This window comes from Brachionichthys hirsutus, unplaced genomic scaffold (genome assembly GCF_040956055.1).
Source record: "Brachionichthys hirsutus isolate HB-005 unplaced genomic scaffold, CSIRO-AGI_Bhir_v1 contig_388, whole genome shotgun sequence".
In the NCBI taxonomy this organism is placed as follows: domain Eukaryota; kingdom Metazoa; phylum Chordata; class Actinopteri; order Lophiiformes; family Brachionichthyidae; genus Brachionichthys; species Brachionichthys hirsutus.
Window position 1 is genome coordinate 203,491 of NW_027180385.1, and position 27,709 is coordinate 231,199.

The 27,709-nt window shown below is 43.1% G+C and overlaps 1 protein-coding gene across 1 annotated transcript in view; it reads right to left on the minus strand.

Moving 5' to 3' along the window:
• The window catches only part of LOC137914360 (utrophin-like), a gene marked incomplete at its 5' end in the record, with an annotated part of 97,454 nt that overhangs the window by 48,015 nt on the left and 21,730 nt on the right, over positions 1–27,709 (minus strand). Inside the window, 5 exons of the mRNA XM_068757965.1 lie at positions 636–782; positions 1,610–1,878; positions 4,840–4,969; positions 9,003–9,159; positions 9,576–9,748. Coding sequence (XP_068614066.1) covers positions 636–782; positions 1,610–1,878; positions 4,840–4,969; positions 9,003–9,159; positions 9,576–9,748 — 876 coding nt within the window. The remainder of the gene's footprint in view (positions 1–635; positions 783–1,609; positions 1,879–4,839; positions 4,970–9,002; positions 9,160–9,575; positions 9,749–27,709) is intronic.

Sequence of the window (27,709 nt, forward strand, 5' to 3'; positions counted from 1 at the left end):
CATAAACTGCCGTTAGTGGATGAAAAACAAAACTTTAAAGTAGTCAGAAGGTTTAATTCAGTGTAATTCAATGAAAGAAGAACAACGAGACACTGAAAGTACACCGGAATGCTGCTGTGCTTATACAGATTACAGATGCAGGCTTTCCCTCCTCAGCTCACAGCCAGCATCACTTTTCTCTTTCCTGTTTTCTCGTAAAGACACTTCCACATGACATTCCCTGCAGGGCTGAAACGCTCTCCCATGAGAAAGTCGCTCGCTCAGTTCCACAGCAGATCAGACCAAAAACCTTCCCGTGCGTCGAGAGCAGAGAGCGCGACTGCTCTGAGAGAACGACGTCCATCGATGCTGGGCCGCAGCGAGAACGGTGCTGCTATCACATGACACAGGTGCAGGGGGAGGAGTAACTCCCATTCCCCTGCGAGTTGGGCTGAAAAAGTCAAACCCCCATGCATTTGGTGAAAAAAGAGAGAGGGGGGGGGGGACCCACACAAGAAGACAGGAAAGAAAGAGAATAAAGACATAGTGATTTATTATTTAGGCAAGTGTGGACAAGACTGTGGAAGAGAAGACGCAGAAAAGGACGTGTGTGTCTCCTCATGCATCTGTAGGTTCTTCAGCAGGACTTTGAGCACCTGTAGGAGTTTCCATCTCATGTTGAGCTGGTCCAGTTGTCTGGAGGCAGTAGAGGACAGCTGGATGTCCAGTGGGGTCAGCTCAGCAGCGAGCTCATTGACGCTCCTAACGTCCTGACGGAACAGGACAATCTCCTCTCGGAAGACCTGGAAGGAAGGTTTAAGGTTGTTGTAGGGTGATAAACATTTACAAAGCTTTATAATCATGAAGATGGTGTTTTTACTTTTATTTTTTTACTAACAATATCTGTGCGTTCCTGCAGTGCAAAACATTCATCGTCGCTTCTGTTGATGTTTTTTTGTCGAGGGTTTATTTTCTCTATGTGGAAATAAATTGATTTTGTAAAGCTGTAATTTATTTTTAAAGATCCTAATGTGGCTGCTAATATAAACTTAATACATACAGAACGTACTTAGTGTGTGTCACACACTGGAGTGTAAGGCTCCCACTGGTGAAGGGAAATCTATTAATAGACAGATAGATTCAAAGTGGATGCCAGGATGGTGTGAATTTTAAGAACCATAATTGTCACCGTCACAAAGAAACAATCACTGAAATGTGAGTCGGTGCAGCAAATAACGTTAATAAGATGTCTCTGATTATGAAACCAAATGTTGGTGCTACTTTCTCTCCTCTGTCCTCCATGTCTCCTCATTATTGATTCTTTTTTTTTATTGCTGCCATTTCTCCATTTGTGATCAAATCTGGCATTTTGTTTTCCAAAGAGAGAGGAGTGTGGAAACTGGGTGAGAGTTGGCCAATTTATTTCATGCACTTACTGCATGGATGTGTTTCAATTAGTGGCTAGACTGAATCAAATGATGACTGGCAGCACTGACTTAAATCCTAAATGAGCAGTTAAACACAGATTGACTTTCCAGACCAATCAAGTTAAAAACAGCACATTTGGAGCTGCGCATTGGAACTGAAGTCCTTGCTTGGTGTCCTGAAGTGTGAAGGGTATCTGGCTCACCAGGGTCTTGGCGATGTGGTCCTGCAGGGAGTCAATCAGCAGATCCCCCACAGGCTGCCAGCAACCTTTGACCTCCTCCGCTTGGGTCAGTCGCAGGTCCAGCTGGTCCATGGAGCTCTGGAGCTCCTGGAGACGCTCCAACGCCTGCTCCACCTGACTCTGCCAGCCGCCCATGTGTCCCTTCAGGCGCTCCCACCGCTCCCTCACCTCGCCGGTCTGCATGCGGATGGCACGGGCCAACCCTCGTGCCTTCTCCTCTGGGGTGAGGTCTGGTGGAGGAGAAAGGAGAGAGAAACAAGTGAAGTAATCTCGTCTCAGTGCCAGTCCCAGTCATCAGTATACGCTGCTTTCAATACGAAGATTAAATGTAGAAATGTTAGAAATCAGATCATTATAAATGAGAACCTCTTCAACATTAATTAATGTATTCAAATGATGTACACTCATAATAAATAAAGAGATACATTTTACTGATATTTTCAGATCAGATTCGACCGTTAAACTTTTCCCTGAAATCTTACAGAACAGGTTTACAGACTCTGGAACATGTCTTTTACATCCTTCTAAGTTAAACTGAATAACTATTCAGAACAGTAAATGTTATTTTGAGTTTTTCATTCATTCAGGATGTCGAGCTAAATTTTAGGATTTGCAAAGAATTAATAAAATCATAATAATAAGCCTTCTAGGGCATTTGAACTCTTCTTGTATTTTCCTTTAATTGTATGTTCTCTGACATCACATCAGGCAAATAAGCAAAAGTCAAAATGAGGAAGGCGGTGGAGGGAAAGGGCCAAAGCAATTAAAGGTAGTCGTCGACTTACGACAATTGGATCCGAGGGTTTTGTCGTACGCTGACTTGGTCGCAAGACGCCACATGTTAAATTACCTTAAGTATATTATGCTGAGTCATGACTTGGAAAATATCGGTAGTAAATCGATGACTACCTGTAAAACGAATAAGGGAACTCAATAAGTGAGGGTGGAAAGAAAGACTTTCAGGAGATGATGACATTTGAGGAGTACAGAGGACCGATGGAATGAGGAAGACGGGGCAGGTGAGGCAATAGCGTAATTGTACCAAATCATGGATGATGCAGACAGAGGAAAGTGGGCAAAAAAGCCAAATGCCCCTCAGACACCCATTTTAAATATAAAGAGCATCTTTTGGATTACTGTCTCCACCTGTTGGCTGCAGAACCGATATCATTTCACACCCTACCAGTAGAAGAGGTAGAGCCTCATACAGATACAGGACAGGGGGTCGTTGACTTATGGCCACAATTGGTTCCGAGGGTTTTGTCATATGCCGACTGGTAAATTGTTAGTCTCCCCATGTTAAATTACCGTGAGTATATTATGCTGCATCATGATACGGAAAATATTGGAGTGGAAAGAGATCATCGCGGGAAAGACCGTAGGAACTGTCACACACTCGATTGGCTCGCTCGCTTTCCGGTAGATCGTAAAAACATCTCGTAAACAGACAAAAAACAAGACGAGTGCCGTCGTAAAGTTGAACTGTTGCGAGTCGCACATGTCGTAAGTCGACGACTACCTGCAGTCGGTCTTTGAAAAAGAATGGGGCATTGAAAAAGTCAATTCAATGTCATGTCAAGTATATTATAGGATTAAAGTTTAGACTGTATCGCTCCATGACTCATAAATCCCATTGCTGCTGATGAAACAAGCACAGATCTGAAATCAGCTTTGAGAAAATATGGCGACGCTTTGATATTCCGAACCAAAATCACAGACAGCGAATCTCAGAATCTGCTGCGAAGGCTCGCCACACCCCGACGCAACCCCTTGGGTTGTTTAATTATTTACACAGTCAGGTTCTAGTATGAAGGGAAATGTGCTGAGTTAACTACGACATCACCACCAACAGAGACAAAGAGGGAATGCTGAACAAGTGCATATTACCCTGCCCTGTTAGGTATTAGCATTTAGATTTGAATGAATGGTGTTTCAAAGACTGAGACACAACGACACGCACACGCTAAATACAGTTTAAAGCGCTGTTATAGCGGCTAGACGTTTCCTAAACGGTCCCTCCAAACAAACAGGAAGTTTGTCAAACTTACCGTCATACAATTCATTTAGGCTTGGCTGTCTGATTTGACTTAATACCAAAAGGCTTTAAGATTTACTGAATGATGAAACCTGAAACTGTAGATTGAGCTCAGAAAGATTCTTGTAATAAGAAATTGAAAAACACCAATGAGAAGTTCAACGACAGTGACGTTGCTAGTACAATTTCTCAATTCAAACTGTGGCCTTCAAATTCTTGCTGTAAGTTAAAACACAATGTGATGAAAGCTGAGTAGCTGATGAAGTAATCGGAACGGAGGAGAAGAGTTCTGGTGTTCTTCAAGAAGAAGGGAGACAAACAGAGTTGTAGAAACTACAGAGGATAAAGCTGATGAGATACGATGAGGTTATGGGAAAAGGTGTTTGAGGCTAAACTAAGGACAGAAGTGAGTATTTGTGAGCAGCAGTATTGCTTCATGCTGATGAAGAGTACCACAGACACAACGTTAGCGTTGATGCTAGCAATGGAGAAGAACAGGAAGGTCAGAAGGAGCTGCGTTGTGTCTTTGTAGATCTAGAGAAAGCCTAGGACAGGGTGTCCAGAGAGGAACTGTGGTACTGCATGAGGTACTGTAGTACTGCATGAGGTACTGAGGTACTGCATGAGGTACTGCGGTACTGCATGAGGAAGTCTGGAGTGGCAGAGAAGTATGTCAGAATAGTTCAGGACAGGACGTGAAATGTGCAGTTGGAGTAACAGGAGTTTAGTGTAGAGGTGGGATGCACCAGGGATCAGCTCTGGGCCCCTTTTTGTTTGTCATGGTGATGGATAGACTAATGGAGTGGAGGAGATGAAGATGCTGAGGTTCTCCTTGGGAGTGACCAGGTTGGACAGGATTAGAAATGAGACAGTGAATGTTAGACGGGCTAGAGGACGACCCAGGAGAAGAGACATGGACGTAGTGAGGGAGGACATGAGAGTGGCTGGTGTTGGGGAGGACGATGCAAAGGACAGGACTAGAGGACGACCCAGGAGAAGAGACATGGACGTAGTGAGGGAGGACATGAGAGTGGCTGGTGTTGAGGAGGACGGTGCAAAGGGCAGGGTGTCCCTCACGGGACAAGCCAAAAGTACAGTCATCGTGAGCTTGACATCATTATAAAGGCATGGAAATACATGAAGAGAGTAAATGTACCCATCTTGGGCTGCATGTTCTTCCGTGGCTCCCCGGGACCCTCAATGGGCTGATCAGCCAGAAACATCCGGGCTTGATCCAAAGTGCTGACCACAAGGTGCTCACGCTCTCGCAGTTCTGACAGTAGTGCCTGCAGGAGAAATGCCAAGTAGGTTAGAAAGGCTTCAATCTATGACAGGACAAATTACTCTCTCAGGAAGTAGTTGAACTGGTGAACCTGATGGACGTTTGTGGGAAAAATACAATTTGACTGCCTCTATAACAGAAGGTTATCTCAGAAAGGCTCGCAAGTAGCCAATTTCATTTAAATACTGTTCATTTAAAATATTACAACAGAACATTTGAGAAATGAATAAATGCCTCCTTATGTTTTTTCCGGCATTTATATGTCTGTCTGTCTTGGTCTCTCTCTCCCTCTGTTTGTCCCTCTTTCTCTTGCAGGTCCTTCTGTCCGTGGTGCTGCAGAACTTGGACCTGTGTCCCTCACCACTGATGTCCACGTTGCTAGCATTAGCATTTTGTTTTTGTCTGCTCCTGCTCTGTCTTGCTATCTCTTCCCTATCCATCTCCTTGTTTTTGACTCGTCTCCAACCTGCCATTCTCTCTCTCTCTCTCTCTCTCTCTCTCTCAACCCAGCCGGTCAGACAGATGGCCGTCCACCATGAGCCTAGGTTCTGTCCAAGGTTTCTGCCCGTTAAAGGGAAGTTTTTCCTTGCCTCCGTTGCTCTTGTGGGTCAAGTTGGGTTCTGTCTTTCCCCGCTAATTCTGTAAAGCCTTGAGATGACTTTATGATGTGATCTGGCGCTATAGAAATAAAACTCAATTGAATTTAATTGAATGGTCTGTCTGACTGTTAAGATAACTCAAACGGTTACGGAAAGATCTTCATGAAATAGCCAGGTTGGAATTTTCCATTTACTTAATGGAAGCTTTTTCAAATAATCATATCTTGTAAATATGCATTTAATTCACTCATCAAGGGGTCTGATGCAAAATATCTTCTGGATCTGTTGGAGTGTGTGATTGCTCTGTAGTGCATGAGGCTGCGAGGCAAGTTGATTCGACGGTATGAGTTGATGTGAGAAAGTTTCTACAAGATGGCAACAATTCTATTTTTCCATTCATGCCCACATCATTGTGGCAGGCGAGAGAAAAACAGAATCAGCGTAAATAGAGGAAGACTGGCTTTTCGCAAGACCAAGATTGTGCGCACTCGTCTTCTTATTTTAGTTCTGGAATAAAGAGCACATTCCAGGAAGGAAGTTTTGGGAAAAAGTTCAAGTTTTAGAAGCTGCAATGATTATTTCACAGAGAAACATTTTCACTTCAGAAAAATGCACCTTCATGCTGAAATGGAGCAACCTGTTGAACACAAAGTAAATCACCCATGCCAACGAATGATTTGTACCATTCCAATGGTTTCATCCACTTCATCTGGAGGAAATAAAAGAGGCAGGTAGCTCAGAGAGGGGATGCTGAGAGAAAGAGACTAAATGAAAGGTGATTGGGAAGAGGAGAAAGGGTATGTACGGAGAGAAGCGATAAGGAATGCTGCATACTTAAATGCTGCATTTAAGTGTAAAAAAACTGTAAAAACAGATCATTTACAAATGATTTTATTAAAAAGTAAGTGTTGAGCTTGAGTATATTGTAAAGTGGCATGCATCGTGAAAACGGTGGTCGATTCCTGGTATAAAAGAAAGAAGAGAAGGATGGAATTCTCTGGTGCCATTCCCTCTCCGTACTCCATCCGTTGGGTTGACGTGCATCTCCGTTTTCCGTAAGAAAGATTGGTCCTCTGAACTCGTTCTCATCGTTTTATGGTTAACAACAAGCAGAAGTTAACCTCAGATATGGAGTCCCTGATTCTAAGCTGGAATTCAGAACAAATGAAGAGAAAGCTCCTTTCAGATTGGTACACTGGAGTAATATATATCTCAAAAAGCCTGAGTACATTATGCTCCCTCGGTACAGGACATTCATATGGCCCAACAGATTTTTAGCCATGATCTTTGAGTAAAATGTTCTTTTACATAATCTGTTCTGCTGTTGAATGATGATTTTCCGTGAAATTGTTTAGAGACTGAATCATTTCCTGTCTGCTCCGGTAGCTGCTCTCTGGTGATGCAAAGTGTCCTGCTCTGTCTCTACAGTAAAACCGTCATTAGGTCTGTCTTCTTATTTCATTTGCTGTCTGAATTAAAACCTTCCCTTAATTCCTCTATCTCTATCACAATCTATCTGATTGTGTCTTTCTGTGCGTGACTGTTTGATTAGTCCATAATTCAGGTTTTAAATGAAATCAGAGAGTATAAAGTGATACAGGTAGTTACCAAAGCACTCAGAGAGCGCAGACCTCCGCCGAGCAGCTCATTCCCCTCATCATTTTATTTGCATGTCCACATGGTGATCTGGATCATCAACAAAAGGTTCTAGAGTGTTCTTGGTATCTTTACACACCAACCATGAAAGTCAAAGTGAATCAGAGCTGATGTGTATTTAACACATTTTTTAAATCTGTAAATGAGGTTTTCAATGTTAAAAGTTGATAGTTTTTCCTGACCTCATTCTGTATCCGTTCCAGATGAAATTTGCTGGTGAGATAGAGACCCCCACCTGACATGACTGTGTCCATACACATTGGTCAATAATCAACCGACCATTGACTGCAATGTTACCGACATTTTCAAACTGATCCAGAATCCAGGATCTCTTGTGGATCGTCACCAAAACGTAATTAACTGTTCTCAGGAACACAGAACCAAATCTGCTTCTTAAAACAGGTTCGGCAGATATCATATATACCCTAAAACCTATTTAATACTGGTGTGTGTGTGCGTGTGTGCACGTGCACACAGAATAGTCTGCAGAGACGAGCGTGATTATGGCAACATCCACACAAGTGACAGCGAACGGACTGGGAGTAAACAGTCGCCACAGGGTGAGTCATCTGAGAGTGATTACTCTGCCATGTAGCACCAAACGAACCAGCGAATACAATAAGCAATGCAGTGGAAGTAACAGGCAGCAAATTATTAAAGTATCGATCGCTTGTTAGGAACATGATACAGCGAGGTTTAAGGGTAACCTGTAACAAATAGAGAATAAAACAAAGTGAACAAAAGCACTGACGGTGGAGGAGGTTGATATAAGTGTAGAAATCTTTTTCATGGTGACCACAACAAGGCTGATTATTCAGCCGATGGGGATGTTTGACTGCAGTTTACTTAAACATAATGTGAGGACTGGCCTGATGGTTAATAATGTCACATTATGTGCTTTTATCTTACAGTATCTTAATATGATCTGGGAGCAGATTTATTATTAATTAGCATAATAGAGAGCTCTATCATTATGGATGGGTAGAAATAATAGGTGGCATCTTGGATCTGTTTGGGCCTACTGGTACTTAGCAAACGGTAATTATGAGACCTGCGCTCCGACGGTAAGAAGGGACCTGAGCTTGAACAACCAAAGCTAAAGAAGCTTTTCACGAGAAGCCAGGATGCATCATTCATAGAGCAGGACCAATGCATTGTCTTCATTTAGCCCAAAGACGTCTGCCTCTGTCTGAATACAAGGTATCGCCCTCATCAGGGGACTGAGCGATTGTTATCGTCAGCACAGACTTTGCTTCCTCTGACGAGACAAAAGGATAATAATTGAGGAACTCGCTCTGTAGTAGAAGCAGAAGTCATATTCTCCGAATGATGCTTATTTCGACTCTCAGTAAACCAACTGCCTTCAGATGAAAGGGCCAATAGGACGACTCGCTGGCTCCGGATAATGAGATTTCATTCCATACATTTAGGTTGAAGCTTGGATGAAATAATGCAAAATAATCACATTCCATGAACCAGGAGAAATGACAAACATCTCCCTCCTTGCAGAAACCTACAATTACAGTAAGATGTCAATCAAATACAGTCTATGGATGCCAAGAAATAATAGGTAAAGTATGTGAAACGTTATTACAGCCTGGTTCTATGGTAGGAAACGCTATTAATGTTGTACTCGTAGAGTTATAACATTATAGAAATGTGTAATTCTCTGCTAAACACTGAAAAAAATCAACGTTTCGAACATTTTGAAACCAATGGAGTTAAGGTTGCATCATTTAAAGCATGGTAGGATCATTCATTGCCTGTAGCGACCGCACGCACCATGCAGTGGTTCTGTTGTTGCAGCAGGGTGGGGACGTCGCCTCCGATGGGCATCTGCTTGGCCAGCTCCTCATCCTTCATGCAAATCCACCCCCACAGCTCCTCCAGGAGTCCCAGCAAACGAGACCAGCGCTCAGTGCTCACCTCCAGGTGGGCTCTGCCAACACCAATCACACAAACTGTTATTATACTGTATGTGCGCAGCCTTCATTAACCCTCTGAGGACTGCATTTATAACATCCGACTGGTCCTTTTATTCCAGGAGAAATGGAAGTTTCAAAATATGCTAAGTATTTATCAATATTATAGGTTAAAATAAGATAATTTAACAGGTTTCTTTTAACTCTTTGAGTGCCATTCACGTCTAAAGACGTTTTTTGAAAAATAAATATTCACTGTCAACCCTGATATTTAAATCTGTCTCTTCAACGGCCAATAACTCCAGAATGTAAGATGCTAGGAACACACTTTTTCCTTAAAGCAGAAAATGCAATCTGAGCCACATGGACCATAAACAGTGGAGAAAAGACACAATGAGTCATGTCTGTAGTGGCTGGTTAACGGGTTACTGACCGGATATTAGCCGATTTAGCCTTCAGGTTACTCCAGCGTTGGTTCATGTCATCCAGTCTGTGTTGGAGGAACACTGCTTCCTCTGAGCTGCCCAGAGCCTTGACCATCTTTGACTTGTTCCCATCCACACTCTTGTAGATGTCATTGTGGGCATCAATCTCTGCCTGAATGTCCTGAAGATAAACAGGCATAGAAGCATTATCACATTGGGCAATTCTACTGGGGAACTCAATCTGATGAAATCCAGAGTCAAGCACAGCTGTTGAGCAAATGCATATCAAAGTCACCAAAACATGGATGTCACAGTCTTCTTTGCTATCGCAGACGATTATTCCTGAATTGAAAATAAAGATGGATTTTGTCACAAGGACCAGCCTTGAGAGAGTTCATGGCATACTGCACACAACATTTCCAGAGGGCAGAGATGTTTTACGTAAAATGTTCCTTAGGCACTTCTTGATTGCTGAACTAAGACGATTTTAACTTCTAAACTGTCACTGACTTGGGAGGCTGACCGCACCAGAAGGAAGTCCCTAAACAATGTCTGCATCCAAAGTAACGCTGCATTAGGTGCAGCAGTGATACAACAATCGAAGCTTTGCTAAAATATGCTGGGCTACACATAGAAGTGCTATTCCAAAGCGATCAGTCCAATACCACTCTTCCAAAAATGGATAAAGCACTCCCGTACAATTATATGATAAATATTTGTGTGTCCTTAATATGGAGGTTATAATATACAGCCACATTTCAAAGGGTATGTGTGAGCATTTGGTGTGAGGGTTGAACCACAAAAGGGGCTGACGTAAGCAGAGGATCCGGTTTTATTTTTAGGTGTAAAACTGCTCCATTTCTTCTCTCTATCTGTCTGGACTGGAACTGATAGAGAAAAGAGTCCAATGCCACAAGGATGAGTGTAACGCCACCTGCGGCACCAGGAGAGAGAGATTAAAAACCAGCGCTACAATAAACGCCTGCTTTGCTCATTTATGCAAAATCGACCATCTGAACTCTTTGGCCGCCAGAGTTTTTACAATAAAATGTTCAGTTTTGACATCACTTTTTTAAAAGGTTGTAACTTGATAAGGCTGTACTGTAAATGAGATTAATCATCAGTATAAACCAAAGTTTTGATGGGAATACAAATCTAATTTGCATATTATGACATCAGGCGTCCAGTGTACATGGGCAACTTCCTCACCTCTCACGTAAACCAGCCATAATCTCATTATTCATAGTGGGACGGCGAGCGCACCCGCTGCCCCCTCCGCCCCCTCCACCCCCTCCACCATTAGCGGTGTATTTCCTCCCGCTCTCTACCGCGTATGGCGCTATTTCCACGGCTTTTTGCATCCCCGCGAGCAGTCAAAACGCTACCTTTAGCGTTATTACCAACCCTGCGACACCCCCGACGTCCCCTCCGTCCACCCTGGACAGGCCGCAGTGAAGCAGCGGCTCCGTTATGGACTGTCATGGCGCACGGACACAGCGGAACTTTCCGTCTCACTGGACGACTGAACATATTCATCAGAGGGTGGATATTCCTGTCGACCATTAGGTGTTCAGAACAATCGACATTGTTCATTTTCCCTCGCTAAAATGTGCTCTCTTGCTGTCTTACTCCAAACACTACTATCTCGTCCCCTCTCCACGACCGGCGGCGGTCCTTACGCTCTATAAACCAGTAACTACGTAACTTTGAACGGAAACACACGCACATTTGTGGCTCAGGATGAAGTGGCGGAAACGTACGAAAACGGAAGGCTTATCTTCAGGCTAATTGTGATGATACCAAAGACTGTTGGGGCGACGGTGGCGCAGGTGGTTGAGAGGGTCGTCCTATGATCGAGAGGTTGGCGGTTCGATTCCCGGCACGTGTACACTGTCGTTGTGTCCTTAGGCAAGACACTTCACCCACATTGCCTGGGCGCCTGCGCATGCGGCAACCAGCAGCAGACTACAGTTGGAAAGTGTAACTGCTGTAAACCAAATTGCCCTCCGAGGGACAAATCAATAAAAAGTATTTAGTATTTAGTAGCACGACAGATGCGCACACAAAACGCACACACATCACACAAACAAAAACAGTGTGTGAGTAGAAAGGCGGCAGAAAGACTAATGTTTTCTGGTTCTCACGCACACTTTAATGAGAAACTGAGATTTATCTGTGGGAGCGCAGCAACTGTGCAAATGGAAACTGAAGCTGCAATTGGAATTCACTACATTATGAAGGATAAAACCATAGATTTCAGCATTAATCTGAGGTTGATGGAAAATCCTAACAAACACACTGCTCACCATGACAATGTTGCTTAGAAATAAGCATTACAAACAACACCAGGCTGAACAATATTTGTAATTAGTCATTAACACAACCACTAGAATATTACACATAACAGCTAGTTCAAGGCTATTTCATTCTATAAAAGGGCTCTCTGCATGGTAGCACTCTCTATTAACTAAGTAGGTCAGGATCCTTTTTAATCAGTCCAATAATGAACTAACACCACATAAAGTGGCCCAAATTAGGTTCACAACTATTAACTCGATGGATTGTTGGGGGGGGGGGGGGCTTCTGAACATCAATGTGATCTAAATACATTAAAAAAACATCCTACAGCTGTATACATATACCTGTTCGAGCTTTCTGAGCAACTCCTGTAAACTGAAATTCAAGCCAATCATCTTGGAGTGTATAAACGGACTCCACCCACTCCCTATATCTTCACTCCTGCCATGGAGGTGGAAGACAGACAAGGAGTCAGAACAGGTACGCAAGTCCTCTTGCGATTACAGTCAAAGCACAGGCCGTCAAAGTCAGGACTTAGATCAATAGCAAATCCACAGGGTGAGCAATCTTGAATCCAACCACTGCGAGGTTTGAGCACAAGAGGGTAACATCTGGGTCAAAGTCTAGCCCATTTACACACTTCACACAACGCTGTGCGTGTGCTTGTGCAATTCCACCACATAATCGTAGCATCCTCTTGGGAAAGGCAGCTGAGCCAAAAGGTGCGGAGGCAGCTACCCTCCAGTCATGCTACAGAGCCGGGACAGGGATTACCAAGACAATCAGTGCCACTGGAGTTCTCACAAAGAAGAGAAGAGGCTGGATGCTGTCAGCTGATGTCTTTTGGACAGGAGTGGAGCTTTGCAACTGGGATGGAAATCTTATAACTCTCGAGTGGAGTCCTGCACAGTGGAGATAATGGTTCACGTCTTCAGAAGATAAGCAGTGAGATTTGAACTTCAGAGTATCCAAAGACACATCTCTTTACACTTTCTTGAGCCTAACGACCTTCTGGGCATTAAGAGCGTTGTTTATATAGCGTCCATTCTTCCAAACCCAGGGTATGGTTGAGGCATTCGTTCACAATGACTAAGATAAAAACCACTCTATCCCACCCAGTCACACAGCCTCACACACTTCAAGGGGATAGTGGCTGGCACAAAGAGCCACATCATTTTCCATCTCATTTCCCAGGGTAAAGGTAGCATGGTCAGAGAGACAGTCATCCATCCCAGTGTCTACCAGACTGCCCGCCCCCCCAAGTCTTGCTCTGGTCTCGCTCTACAGTTACACTTAGTCAATTAATTCCTTCTTCTTTCACTGGAGTTGTATGTTTGCAGGACGTCTCAAGCCTCGGTATGCTGATCTTGGGTCGGGAATCTGATTCGTTGTCCCATTCCAGTTAACTCTTTGCCTTTTGAGAAGAAGAAAAGGTCCATGATCGAGTCTTCTCCTTCTTCCGACTATGTGGAAACAAAACTTGGGTGTTTAGTCTCTCAGGAGTGCCACAAACTTCTGATTGGTATCCACATCCCTTGCCCTTTTCTCATCCACTGCTGCTCTTGTACTCTCTGGCCACTTTCCCCACACAGCTGTTTGTTATTTTGATCAGTATCCTCCCTTCCTTTTCTCTCTCTACCCATTTCACTCTCTCTCTCGCTCTCTCTACCCCCCAAATTAACTAGATATACAACACACCCACTTCCTGAGGCCTGCATGGGCAGAGGCAATGCAAGGAGAGGACAGTTTTAGAGAAAATAAGTATTTCATCAGGGACTTATTAGTAAAGTGTATTCAAAAGTATGAATGGCCGAAAGATTGGAGTGAGTGAAAAGGCTAGGGCACCATCACAAGAATGGAAAAGGATGTCTGGGAAGGTGAAACGAAGACAATTGAGGACCAAGGACCAAGGGAACAGAGCTCCACACAGGGATTCATCCATCTATCTGGTTCAGGAGCGATAAAAAAAAAAAAAGATATTTCTTTACAAGAATAAAAAGGAATTACGCCTAGGATAGGCGCTCGGGCCTAAAAAGAAAAAGCTTGGGATTTGGGATAGTGCGTTTTTCTGGGTGGGCAGGGAAGATTTCATCAGAATCAGATTACATTTATTACCATTGTCAGTGAGACTGACACAGACTAGGAACATTTGTGGGCACAATCCGGACAGAGAATATACATTTTGGATTTTTAGCCATGCATGACTGGCTTTGACAACTTATTAAATCGTGTCATGTCATCTGTACTTTATTTACTATAACTCCTTGCATTTTGTATTTATCCTTTCACCTATTTTGTGCTCTCTCGCCATTTCATAGTTATATTCTGTTGTGTATACATTTTTATTGAATATTTCTATTTTGTATTTACTGTATTCGTTGGAGCAGCCTGGAAACAGAATTACCTTCAGGATTAATAAAGTTCTATCTTATCTTATCTTATTATTGAACTACACAAGCCTGTTACAATGCGGCGCTCTGAAATTGGATATTTTTTTACATTGTGAGGTCTGAACTATGTGAGCCTTGCAATTAACGCTGTATCATAAAATCAAACAACTTCAAAAGGGTTTATTATTGGTAGCTGGGTAGATGTTTGTCTGTGGCATGTGAACGAGGTGCAAGTGTTAAATTAAAATGCATTCCATATATGAAACATGTGACAGTGTTTGAGTGACTGTGTATGAGGGTATGCTGGCATGTGGTGCGCATCAAAAGCACCTGGACAGATAGCTGTCAACTGGAATAAAAGACAAATAAAACCGCTGCATTGTTGCATATTCATGAGAGAAAGGCTTTGAACTGCTCTTAGCTGATTAAATAATGTTTGCATACTTCAAGTCCCAAAACAGCATCTCTGCTGGATGCTGACAATTACATACATTATAGATAATTTTCCAGTGAAGGATGTAAGACTGGTGGTAAATTGGGACATTTGACAAGCCTGGTCAAATTAACTAGAAAAGCACCCAGAGAGCACAGACCCCCACCAAGCAGCTCATTCCCCTTATTATTGGATTTACACAATCCACACGGTGATCGGGTCATCAAAAGGTTCTAAATTGTTTTACACCAACCATGAAAAGTAATTGTGAATCGGACTGGATGTGTATTTTTAACTCACTTTTGAATCTGTAAATTGGTTTTCAATGTTAAAATGTAATATTTTTTTCCTGACCTCATTCTGGATCCGATCTGGATTGAATTTCCCTAAAATAGAGGCCCCCACCTTACACACAAACGCTTTTTCTGCTTAAGCGGGTCAGGAAAGTTGCCGGAGTCTATCTCAGCTTGCCGCGGTTGAAAGGCTGCATCTCCGGCGTAAGGCGGAGCAACAGAGACAAAGAGCTTGGTGGAGCAACCATTTGACGCAGACTCAGCGCTCACGCTGGACAGATGCTGCACTTAAATCTGTCTAAGCCGGACCACATGCCTTCTGCCAAATACTCAATCTGTCCAAAGCAAAGCGACATAATTCCAAAGAGTAAAATCCAAATTACCTAGCAAAAAAAAAATTAGCAGCAGGTAGATAGTAATGTAAATAAGCAGAATATGGACCAGAAAGTAAAAAAGCGACAAAGCACGTGTTGATGTGGGAATTAAAAAGCCCCGTCGACCAGCTGAAGAGAGGACAACTGGATTCAAAGGTTACACCAATCACTCATAGGTCATTCCAATAAACGACTATGAGCCAGATCCTTGTAATCCTAGGGTTCAAAGAAAAAGGGCATCCTGAAATTCATATGCAAGCTCCTGAACATGGAGATTGAAATCAATCGGTGGTGAAGTGTGCTTTCGCCCGATAATCAGCTATTGATCCTGGAGGACAGGAGATGACCTAAATATTGAGGTAAACTTGTAAAAGCCTTTACATGTTGATCTTTGTGCTCATGCTAAACACAGAGGGCATGACACCGTGTCATGTGACAAGAGACTGCCTCTCCTGTAACTGCTGAATGTCAGACGTCAATCTGGGATTTGACTGATTTTAATGTGAGTTGGCAGCACAAGAAAATGTTGGTTTTGCACTCGCAGCAAAGCGAACAGGAAACATTGTGTATATCAACAGCTACTACAACATAATATGGTGAATGTATTTGAGATGGTGAAGCTAGAAACATGATGACCCTTCAGACTCAGCGTAACTCTCATGGAAACAAAACATCAATTAAATAACATTTGTAGAAATTTAACAATGTCAGATGCACAACTACATAATATGTAAAATACTAGAAAAGCACCTCACTCCCTATATAGTGCGATTTACAACAGAAATAATGGCCCTACATTTGTTTTATCCATATTTTCAGATTCCTTAACCATGAAAACAAACCTTTAGCAATTTGATTTACATTGTTAGGTTGGTAAGCATCATTTAAACATTGTCTAAGGATTATTTTGCCCATTTAGAGTGGAGTTTTCTGTTTTTCCAATGTTATGGTGTCAGTCATGGTGGTGGGCTTGATGCCAAGATGCCTGTCTACATTGTATCTGAAATACCTACGACTGGAAAAATGCCGTTGAATTGAATTGAACACTGAAATTGAAATCAGTATTAAAAGTAATTAGCTCCATGACAGCACAACTTTTTAAGTAAAATGATTTGTGCCATTGATTTTTGAGGAAATAAACCACTCAAGCTAACTGGATATTAAAACCAGAGACCGGATGAGAGCCCTCTGAAATCTCATCGACCTGCTTTTCACTCTCATTCAAAGAATTCTACCCCTCTTTCCTTTTATTACTGTTTCACTCCAGCAGGGCTTGTGTTCACGCCCTGTCCAAATCCTCCACATCTACTCAAGTGTTCTTCCTCCAGGGAACTGGAGATCTTAATTGTCGTGGGTGGTCTCTTAGCACATAATAGTGGTCGATTACGGTCGGAAGAAAAGCCAATGTGACGTTATTGCTTGTGAAGCTATTGTAGCCTCAACCGCAGGCCAAGATAGGAGTGCAATTAGTTCATTAGATCACTGCCTGCGGTGCTTGGATGGGCGGAACGGGGCCTCAAAAGTTACTTACCGACATCAAATAAATGTGTTGCACTAATACAGCGCTGCTGTGTGAACACAAACACAAGAGGGTTAGGGTTAAACCATGCACCACACGACACTCTCAAAAGGCAGTCACAAAGAAAAGCACAGGAGACAAAATGACTGGTGTCACTGTCATACCGCAAACCAGCAGAAGGCCAGGGTGCGTTTGCCAGCCACGAGCAACAGATGCAATCAGGGAGAAACTGATGGGTGGCAAGATGCGAGGATGACAGTGTTTTCTTCAAAGACAGAAATGTGAAGAAAGAAGCAATGAAAGCAAACAATACCAGTCAAGGAACAAATGGCATCATTGAAGCCCCATCAAGACAAACACTGAAGACAAATGTGCAGATTCTTCCAGATGTCCTTGGGTTATTTTTCAATCACTTGAAAAGTGTGTTTCGGGACCAAAGAAAGCAGGCGGAGGAATATCAACAGCGTGGGAAAGGGTGTATACAAATTCTGCTCTGCCTCCCAGTTTCACCAGGAAAAACATTCCGGGCAAGTGTCTGAGAGCAGCTCTGAAGTTTTGTGTACTTCTCCTTTACATTGGATTCCCATATTCAGCAGACCAACCTCCCCCCCCCCCCTCAGTATTTTTTTGGGGGAAAAAAGATTATTTGTTGATACAGTTCCTGTTTGGGCCCACCAGGGTGAAGCCCTGGGTGGGACTCACAATAGTGCGGCAGTTCAGGGGAAAGATAAGAGCTGGAAGAATCCAAACACTAATCCCTGCAGCAGACAGGGCCACAGATGGGACGTTTCTGGGGACCATTTATTCAAGTAGCAGTGCTATTTAACCATTTTACTATTTAAGACTTCAAGCGACTAATAATGAAAGTAAAACACACACTCAGTGGGTTGGGGCATGACAAAGAGGGGGGGGGGGGGGGGGCAGTGAGATATCTTCGTGGGAGAGTGAGATATCTAACCTGCACAAGTCGTTTCTACTACTCATTTATAATATCATGACGCAGCATAATATACTTACGATAATTTAACATAGGCCGACTTACGGCCAAGTACCCATCTGATTATGAATTGTTCCGACTGTGTTGTCTCAGCAAAGATGGGTTTTCATTCTGGTCTAAACTGCTTCTCAAGTACATGACTGGAGTTTCATTACGAGTATGCCATCCTAAATCACTTACAAGTTATGCTGAATGTCATCAGCATACAGCGCCACTCTAATAACGTAGCAGGGCATATGGATACTGGTACTGCTCAATTGAATCAGAGAGAGGGGAGTGCATGCCTGTGGTCTTGAGGATTTCTTTGTCTTTGCAGAAGCAATTCCCCTTCTCGTCATTACAAAATACAGGTACTATCCGAGTTACCGGTACAACCTGCACGATTTACGACGACCGGTACTTATGACCCAAGTCTGGCCGATGCCTATCATGAACGTTTAATATGCCTGGCAACTACACATAGCAGAGGGAGATACATGTTCTGAATAACAATCAATAATTTGTATAATTTCAGTTGTATTGATTTATTAGAGTCTGACAGGAGTTTTATTTTAAAAAACGGCCGGATTTTCTCCAACATAGCAATCGCCTGTGAATCTTCTTGGTCACCTGATACATTACTCAAAAGAAGCACATCAACTAGTGAAAACTAGTATAGAAAAATAAAAACATGTCTGTGGAGAGCTTCTTTGCAAAGGGGAAAAGGTCAACTGAAGGGAAAGAAGAGGAGCCAACAACATTCAAGAAAATAAAGCTTTTAACAGACAATACCAGGAGTCAGACTTCAAACACGGGTTTATCTACAGGTAACTGCACACGAAGTCCGCTCTGCGTAATATGTGGAAACAGGGTAGCAAACGAGGCAACAAAGCCTTCAAAACTGCTTTGGCACATAGAAAACAAAAACCCCGGATTTAAAGACAAGAACTTGGAGTTTTTTTAATGAAACAAAATTGATCGTGAAGGACGGAACCAATTATTCAGACCACAACTTCAACAAATGTGCGTGAGTAGATATTGGTGTAATAATCATTTAATAGTTATTACAAGTTATGGGGCAGCACAACTAACACAGCTAACCACTACCTCTGGTAGTGCTGTCACCTCACAGCAAGGAGGAAGGTTCAAATCCTATTTGTGTAGCGTTTGTATGTTCTCCCCGTGTCTCTGTGGGGTTTATCGAGGTTCTCCGGTTTCCCTCTGGACTATCAAGTGAGACAGGCAGCCCCTTTTGCCCATAGCAAGTACTATCCAGATAGTACCTGTATACATTTCCCACTCATCAGGTTATCATTAAATTACACTGATCTACTGTAGATTTTACCTCACACAGACAGTACATAAGAAAAGGGCATCAGTTTGAGTAATGTTCTGCAGCTCCATTGTCTTCCCGTATACACATCTTCATCTCTTTATCTGAAAACCCCGCAGTCAGAACAGAAAACCCCTCCAAAATGTTTTACTACTCCCTCCAGTTGAAATAACCTTTCTTCCACTGAAAATGTACACCTCCATTGAGGTTGAGGATTTAACCTCTAGTGCAGCGACAGTCAGACTCTGCTGTCATTCTCGGCCAGTTCACCAGCTTTTCTGAACTCTGAAAACACCAAAAAGAAATGTTTTCAGATTACAACTATGAGGTCTCCAACAGCCGTTAGTGATACTGGTTGGCCAATTACTGTCCTATTTTATATCATGTAAAATGTATAATGCCTCAGCACATCTTAATTTATTCTGACTGAGACACTGGATGATTAGATGTTCTGAAATGTAAATTTCATCCTGAGATATCCATCTGTACTTAATATGTATGATTACTTTACACAACCCTTTCCATTTCATGCCAGCTATTATTCATCAGATAATGAACTACACACTAGCTTTGATGATAAACGCATCTCTTCCGGAACTAGAAGGCACCCAGGGAGGATAAATCTCTATCAAGGCTGAACACAATTATATTTCAAATCCATCAAAACCTATTTGGGACTTTCCACTTGCAAACAAAAATCAAACAAAGGATGAAAGCTTTAAAAGCTTTAGGACAAGGTAACAATATCTTCTTTCATCTATTTCAAGGGTCTCTTCACAACCATTGTTCATTACTAAAATCCTCAGGACATGTTTCCAGGGTTTCCAAAATTCTGTGTATTTCATCTTGAAATTAAACATTTGTGGTACAACAAAAGATACGTGAATGAGCCCAAGGTTTAATTAAAAACACTTTTTAAATGAAGACACAAGGGACATCTGGGTATGACAGGGGACTGTTAGAAATACAGGATAAACTTTGAGATTGAGTAATGAATAAATTAATGAAACAATTCCCTTTGATATTCCCCAAAATATTGAACAACAAATTTCTAAATATTCCTTTATAAAAGCTGCTCAAAGCCTGCGCACCCAAGCTGTGTGGAGTTCTGCATTAGCTCTTCTCCATGAGTCTCAGTCTTCAAAGGATTCCTGTTCTGTTGAAGACTTCCTGCTTGGTCCCTGTACCAAAGACGAACTACCCCAGGAGCACTAAGGACTACAGACCAGTGTCTTTGACTTTGCAAATCATGAAGACCCTGGAACGCTTGATCTTGGACCAGCTACGGCCTATCTGTGTTAGGCAACAGTTGTGAACCTGACAACACGACATGTCAACGTTTTTTGGCAGGCTATAAATTAGATCTCCGAGGACCAAACATTGTTTGTCTGGGCCTATTCTAAAGGATTTGTCTCAGTTGTTTGATTAAGCATACAAAATCTTTCAATTGAGTATACTTTGTGAAGTCATCCCAATAATCAATCAAGGGAAAAGCTTAATCCGTTTTAGTCTTTGCAAAGTGTGTGTGGCTCATTATATTACAAGATAAACCTTCAAACATGGACTCAAAGGACTGAACGATAATCTTGTCACGTGTTTTCTCAATGAGTGACAAAAATGACCTCATTGTGGAAACGCAGTTAGATGAAGTGAGGCGACACAGCTTCGAACACTCACTGCAGGTATCACTCAGACGAACCTGAAAGAAGGTAGGAGAGAGACCCACATATCAGAGAGACAATGTTTCCACTGAGGGAAACATGCACAAACATACACTTCAAGTTTGATCTGTTTGTTCCTTTTCTCCTCCGAAGGCTTTGGGACTAATGAAACAAAGGCGGCACTCTGAGGAGTGGCGTCATTAGATGATTCAGACTCCTCACAGCAAAGATAAGTCTATTAGGCTAATTAGATGGATAGATGCAATCAGCGTGTGAAATCAAGATTGAGAGAGAAGGGGGCTAAAAGGACACAAGCAATTTGTATGGATGTATATATGGTTGTGTGTGAGATGAGCCTCTAAGAGTGTGTGATTGCATGAGAACTCAAACAGTGCGGGACACGTGTTACACAAAGAAGTTACCAAACAAAAAACAGCTGCTTGAAACACAGCGGAAAGAAGAATGGGAGAAAAACAAGAGACACAATATCTGTGCTCATCTGGGCCTCAGCAGCATCTCACGGTTCAGTACCTCAAATTAACAGAGGGTAGATGGGGTTGACAACAGTGGTAAACACACTGGGCCAGGCCCACCGGGGCTACACACAGTTTTCAAGCAGCACTGAAAGAAACACTAATGCTACACAAGATGATGTAAACATACACGTTCAACATATTTCTGTATGTCTGGGAGATACGATACATGACCAAGCAAGAAAAAGCACATAATTCACTGTCCACCCAATACTTCATATTTATGTTAATGAAAAAAACAACGTATTTCACATCTGTTTGGGTGGATTTTTTTTAACTGTTTCCCAGAAGCAAGAACAATGCATTCACAGAATTTCATTATGTTAGCATAATGACAATAAAGAATCTTGAGTTACTGGGGCCTCATCCTGGAGCCAGGCCTTGGGCAGAATGGTGTGCGCCTGGTGGCCGGGCCTTCCCCCATGGGGCTCAGCCGGCCCCAGCCCAAAGAGGCAATGTGGGGCCTCTTTCCGTGGGCTCACCACCCATAGGAGGGACCAAAGGCGTCAGGCGCTTTGTGAGTTTGGCAGCAGCCTAAGGCAGGGACCATGGCGGTCCAATCCTCGGCTTCAGAAGCTAGCTCTTGGGATGTGGAACGTCACCTTTCTGGCGGGGAAGGAGCCTGAGCTGGTGTGCGAGGTTGAGAAGTTCCGACGAGATATAGTTGGCCTCATCTCAACGCACAGCAAATACTCCAGATCCACTCTTCTTGAGAGATTGTTGGACTCTTTCACTCTAGAGTTGAGAGGCGCCGGGAAGGGAATACTTATTGCCCCCCCGGCTCAGTGCCTGTATGTTGGCATTTACCTCGGTGGATGAGGGGATAGCCTCCCTCTGCCCTCGTGTGTAGGGACAGATCCTGACCGTTGTTTATACCTATGGTCCAAATAGAAGCTCGGAGTATCAACCCTTTTTTAGAGTACTTGGAGGGGGTACTGGAGAGTTATTGGACTTGTCCATAACAAAAACCATGTTCAAGCATAAGGGTGTCCATATGTACACTTGGCACCAGGACACCCTAGGGCGCAGTTTGATGATTGACTTTGTAGTTGTATTGCCGCAGACTTTCGGCTGCATGTCTTGGACACTCAGGCGAAGAGAGGTTGACGGACAGACTTGGCAGGCCAAAACGTAAGGATCTTTTGGGAATGTCTGGCAGAGTCCCCTGTCACTCCCACCTCCGGGAGAGCTTTAACCACATACCAGGGGAGGCAGGGGACACTGAGTCCGAGTGGGCCATGTTTCGTGCCTCCATTGTCGAGGTGGCCAATCGGCGCCTGGGCCATAAGGTGGTCAGTGCCTGTCTTGGCAGCAAAAAAGTCAATCAAAGAACAATATTTTTGGGCAGAATGTCTGCTTTTGTCAACGAAAGTGCTCTGCGGACTCTTTCTGAAGCCCTCGTTCAGCCCCTTTTTGACTATGCCAGCACCTCCTGGTACTCTAACATCAAAATATCACTAGCCTAAAATGGCTCAGGGTAGAAGACAGGGTTAAACAACTCAAAATGGGATTGGCATTTAAAATAGTCAATGCAGCTCTGCCCTCAGTCCCCTCAATCCGTGCATACCTGAATAAACACCTCCACAGATTTAGTGACACCCACAGCCACAACACTAGAGGGAGCTCAAACAACAACCTGATAACACCCTCCTATAAGACAATCAAAGAACAAGATTTTTGGGCAGAATGTCTACTTTTGTCATTGAAAGTGCTCTGCGGACTCTCTCTGAAGCCCTTGTTCAGCCCAGGAACTAAGGACTGGAGACATAATAGATCCAATATTCAGCCGAAATGAAAATTTAGCTTAATCCAAATATACAACTGGTCCTCAGTTAGTCCTCGTTTTGTGTGCCAAGGCGAGACTTCAGTCCCTCCAAGCCAGTACTCAGTCTGGAGATCTGCCAATACAGTTCTACCTGCTGGGGCAAGATGGTATCCAGTTTCTGCCGGTCCTCCCTGGATCGATCCCTGAGCTCTTGCCCAGGTCCTCGATTCGAGCCACCACACGGTCCCCCAAAGCACCGAAGAGCACTTTTAGATCCATGGTCAATTTATCCAGAACTTTGAAAGCCACAGTCTTGGGGACTTTCCAGTACACCAGGGCAACTCCCGTCCCAATTAGCAGATGCCCCCCACCAATAAGCCAAACAGCCAAATATCTTCCACATCCTCTACAGAGAGGGCCGTGAGACAGACCACCCTCCATTTCTCCCAGGGATCCATGGTGTAGTCTGTGTGTGGGTCCCGTCTGGACAGGTGGGCTCCCCCGGAGTCCCATGCTTGGGTGAAAAAATGTGATCGATCGCACTACGAGACCAGCTAATCAATTCCATGATTTAGTAGACCAGAGCTCAGCACGCAGCGGGTCCTGGAATGCAGACAGACGAGACAATTTTTTGTACACTTACGTTGTACATATTGTGTATTTTTTAATTTATTGTCATTTTGCATCAATGGAGTAATTATTGGTATTGTTACATGTCGATTATTTATGTACTAAGGACTTTCAACGGACGCAAGACCGCAAGAGCTTTTTTGAAATGCTCCTCTTAGACAGGGTGTGTGACTGTACTTGTACTGTAATACATGCTACTGTTTGACTGTATTTGTACTGTAATACATGCTACTGTGTGACTGTACTTGTACTGTAATACATGCTACTGTGTGACTGTACTTGTACTGTAATACATGCTACTGTTTGACTGTATTTGTACTGTAATACATGCTACTGTGTGACTATACTTGTACTGTAATACATGCTACTGTGTGACTGTACTTGTACTGTAATACATGCTACTGTGTGACTGTACTTGTACTGTAATACATATTACTGTTTGACTGTACTTGTACTCTAACATTCTATCTAATATATTAATCATCATCACTCGTGGTCACCGGCGGTGAGGGAAGCCGTCGAACTGAAGAAGGAGTTCTATCAGGTTTTTTTTACCTGTGGGACTCCAGAGGCAGGAGACAGGTACCGGCAGGCCAATCAGAGTGCAGCTACCGCTGTTGCTGAGGCAGTATCCTTGAGGGTGCATGGGAATTTTCCCAACCAGTCCACATGTGTTTTGTGGACTAGGAGAAGGCATTCGACCGTGTACCTTGGGGAGTCATGTGGGGGGTTCTCCGGGAGAATGGGGTATCGGACCCCCTGATACGGCCCGTCCATTCCCTATATATCAGAGCTTGGTCTGCATTGCCCGCAGTAGATTGGACTAATTTCCATTGGGGATTGGACTCCGTCAGGGCTGCCTTTTGTCACTGATTCTGTTCTTAACTTTTAGGGCCGGAATTTCTAGGTGCAGCCGGGGCGTTGAGGGCGTCCGGTTTGGTGAACTCAGGATTGGATCGCTGCTTTTTGCAGACGACGTGATCCTGTTGGCTTAATCAGACCGTGCCCTCCAGCTCTCACTGGATCGGTTCGCAGCCGCGTGTGAAGCGGGCAGGATAAGAATCAGCACCTCTAAATCCAATGCCATGGTTCTCAGCCGGAAAAGGGTGGAGGGCACCCTCCAGGTTGGGGAGGAGATCCTCCCCGACTGGGCTCTCCCTTAGAGATCGGGTGATAAGATCCATCATCCGGGAGGAGCTCGGAGTAGAGCCGCTGCTCCGTGTTGAGAGGAGCCAGATGAGGCGGCTTGAGCATCTATTTAGGATGCCTCCTGGACGCCTCCATGGGGGGGGGGTGTTCAGGTTATGTCCCATCAGTAAGAAACCACGGGGGGAAATCCAGGACACTATGTCTCTCGGCTGCCCCCCGGAAGAGCCTAAAGAAGTGGCCGGGGAGAGAGAAGTCTGGGCTTGCCTGCTTAGACTGTTGCCCCCGCAACCCGACACCGGTGAAGCCGTTGAAGATGGATGGATAAATATTACCGTTGGCTTGTCAAACAGGAACAGAAAAGAAAATGTCAACATATTACATGGATGTCTTTACTTAAAATGTTAAGTGTTCTTTTTGCAAATTGGCTTTGCATTAATCACGTCTCACTATTAATGAGCAGGATCAAACTCTACAGCTCTGGTAATGAGCACTGAGTCACGCTTGGCTTGCCTCAGTTCTAAAAGATACAGAAACTGCTTCCAGATAGCAATAAAGATGTTTTCACTGTGGAAGGATTCAGTTGGATGGTTGATGTGGACTTAAGGTAGCAGAGGATCGAGTGGTATGGAAAACAGGGTTCTGATAATCAGATTTTTTATTATGCACATCCACAGACATGCATGGTTACAGATGAGCTATTTATAGCTCCTTTTTAAACTGTAAGTGACGCTTTTGATCTGAAAGAAAAAATGCATATGTAACAGCGAGCAAGAGATAAAATGCCTGTCCAATTACAGAGAACTAGAAGCCATCCCTAAACTATACCCTTGTTCATGAAACCTTGCACACATTAAGTCACTCTGAAAAGTCCAACAGTAAAGTGAGAAATATAACAAATCATGGAATTCATACTGTGAAATCATATATGAAAATAAAAATAAGATGAAATGCAACATACTGCTGCTAATACACATCTGTGTATCCACTCCTGATGCTGCTGTTTTGTGATGTGTTCTGTACTTGTATGTTTTTTGTAACTTAGTCATTACTGTTACATGTTGCACGACTTCAGAGAAAAGTTGCTAAAAATTGCTAGTAAACTGATTCTGATTCACAGAAAGAAGTGCTGTATACGGTTTTTTAAACTAGAAGACATAGCTCATGCTTTCATGAAGCTATGAAGACTGTAGACTGTATGCAGGACTGTAAAGGACTACTGCGTGACAGAGTGGGCAATGGCAAACACCCCCTACTTATTCTAGAAACCCTGTGTATGCTCAGCCTGTCTACCATCCCTCTATAAAATACATTACCATTAGAACACACATTCATACTGTAACAAATACTGAAACAAGAAATACAATATTTTGCATTAAGCTGTGTTGTAAGTCGTCATATTTTTACCGTTATTATGGAATGTCACTTTTAAGATCAATTTCTATGTATTATTCTTCATCTAAATTGGTTCTATGGATTAGTTTGTAGCTTCTCATCAATTTCATGGCTTGTTTCACCGGCTTGTCTAATCACTGAGGCTTCTGCTATTACAGCTGTAACATGGAGATTCTTCAAACAGAGTAGTTGTCAGTGACAGCCAAGACAGTGCAAGTTAAATATTCAAAATAAAAAAGACCAAAGCAGCACTGCAGAATGTGATAATGTACTTTAAAGGAACTTATTGTTTTTTCTTATTATTTGGTCATTAGTCTCCATCAAATAGAGATGATAGCTGACGATGATGGGAATGCGATTAGTAGAGCTGGGCGATATAGCGAATATAATCAAATATCGAATAATCGAATATACTGAAAATGCAGTAGCATTTTTAATGCACATGCTTTGAAATGGTGGTAATACCCATCTGGGGAAAATACAAAATGACCATGTAGAGCCAGATTTGCATCTATTTAGCTGCTGTGAACCTTTTGACACTCAACCTGCATGTAGCCCACCATATCTTTGCAACTGCATTATAAAGAACAAAAGAGAAGAGCACGACAGAGTGAAACTGAAAAACACGTTGCATTCCGTTTGTTGAGCTGAGCACTTCAGCAGTATGCGACAGATGGTTGATGACAACAGAAGCCAGTTGTAGCTGAACTAACGTTAATGGTGCCAAATCACATATTGTAAAACAAAAAGGAAGCACAAGCAGTGATGCTGCTATTACTGTGACATTCCACTGGATAAATAGAGGGTAGGAAGAGGAAACACTGAGTGAGATGACTGATTCTCTGTTGGAGCTCTGAAACAGTTACTTGTGTTATAAAACTAGCAGTCATAGCTTCCTGCAGATGAGCCACTTGCAGTAAACACTGCAAGTTTTTTTGAGTTAGTATTCAAGTCTCCCTTGTGCCGGTCCAAAGCCCGGGTAAATACAGAGGGTTGCATCAGGAATCGCATCTGGCGTAAAAACGTGACAATTAAAAAAATGCAAATCAAAGTAAATAAGAAAGTCATACCGGATCGGTCGAGGCCCGGGTCTTCATTATGTTTCAATGCTGTTTGAATTTTGCTGTCTCTTGGCCAGGACTCCAGCAGGTTTTTAATTTCAAAGAGATTCTCATGGTTAAATAAAAGCATTGAAAAAGTAGACCTGGTGGTGGAACCAAGAAGTGCAGAAGTACAGGAAGAGGGGTTAGCTAAGAACAAGTGGGACATTGAGAGGAGAGTAAACATGAGTACAGGAAGATGAGACGCAAGGCAAAGGTAGAGGTCAAAGGTCAAACAGAGGGCATCTGATGACCTGTATGACAGGTTAGATAGTATAGAGGAGAGAAGGATCTGG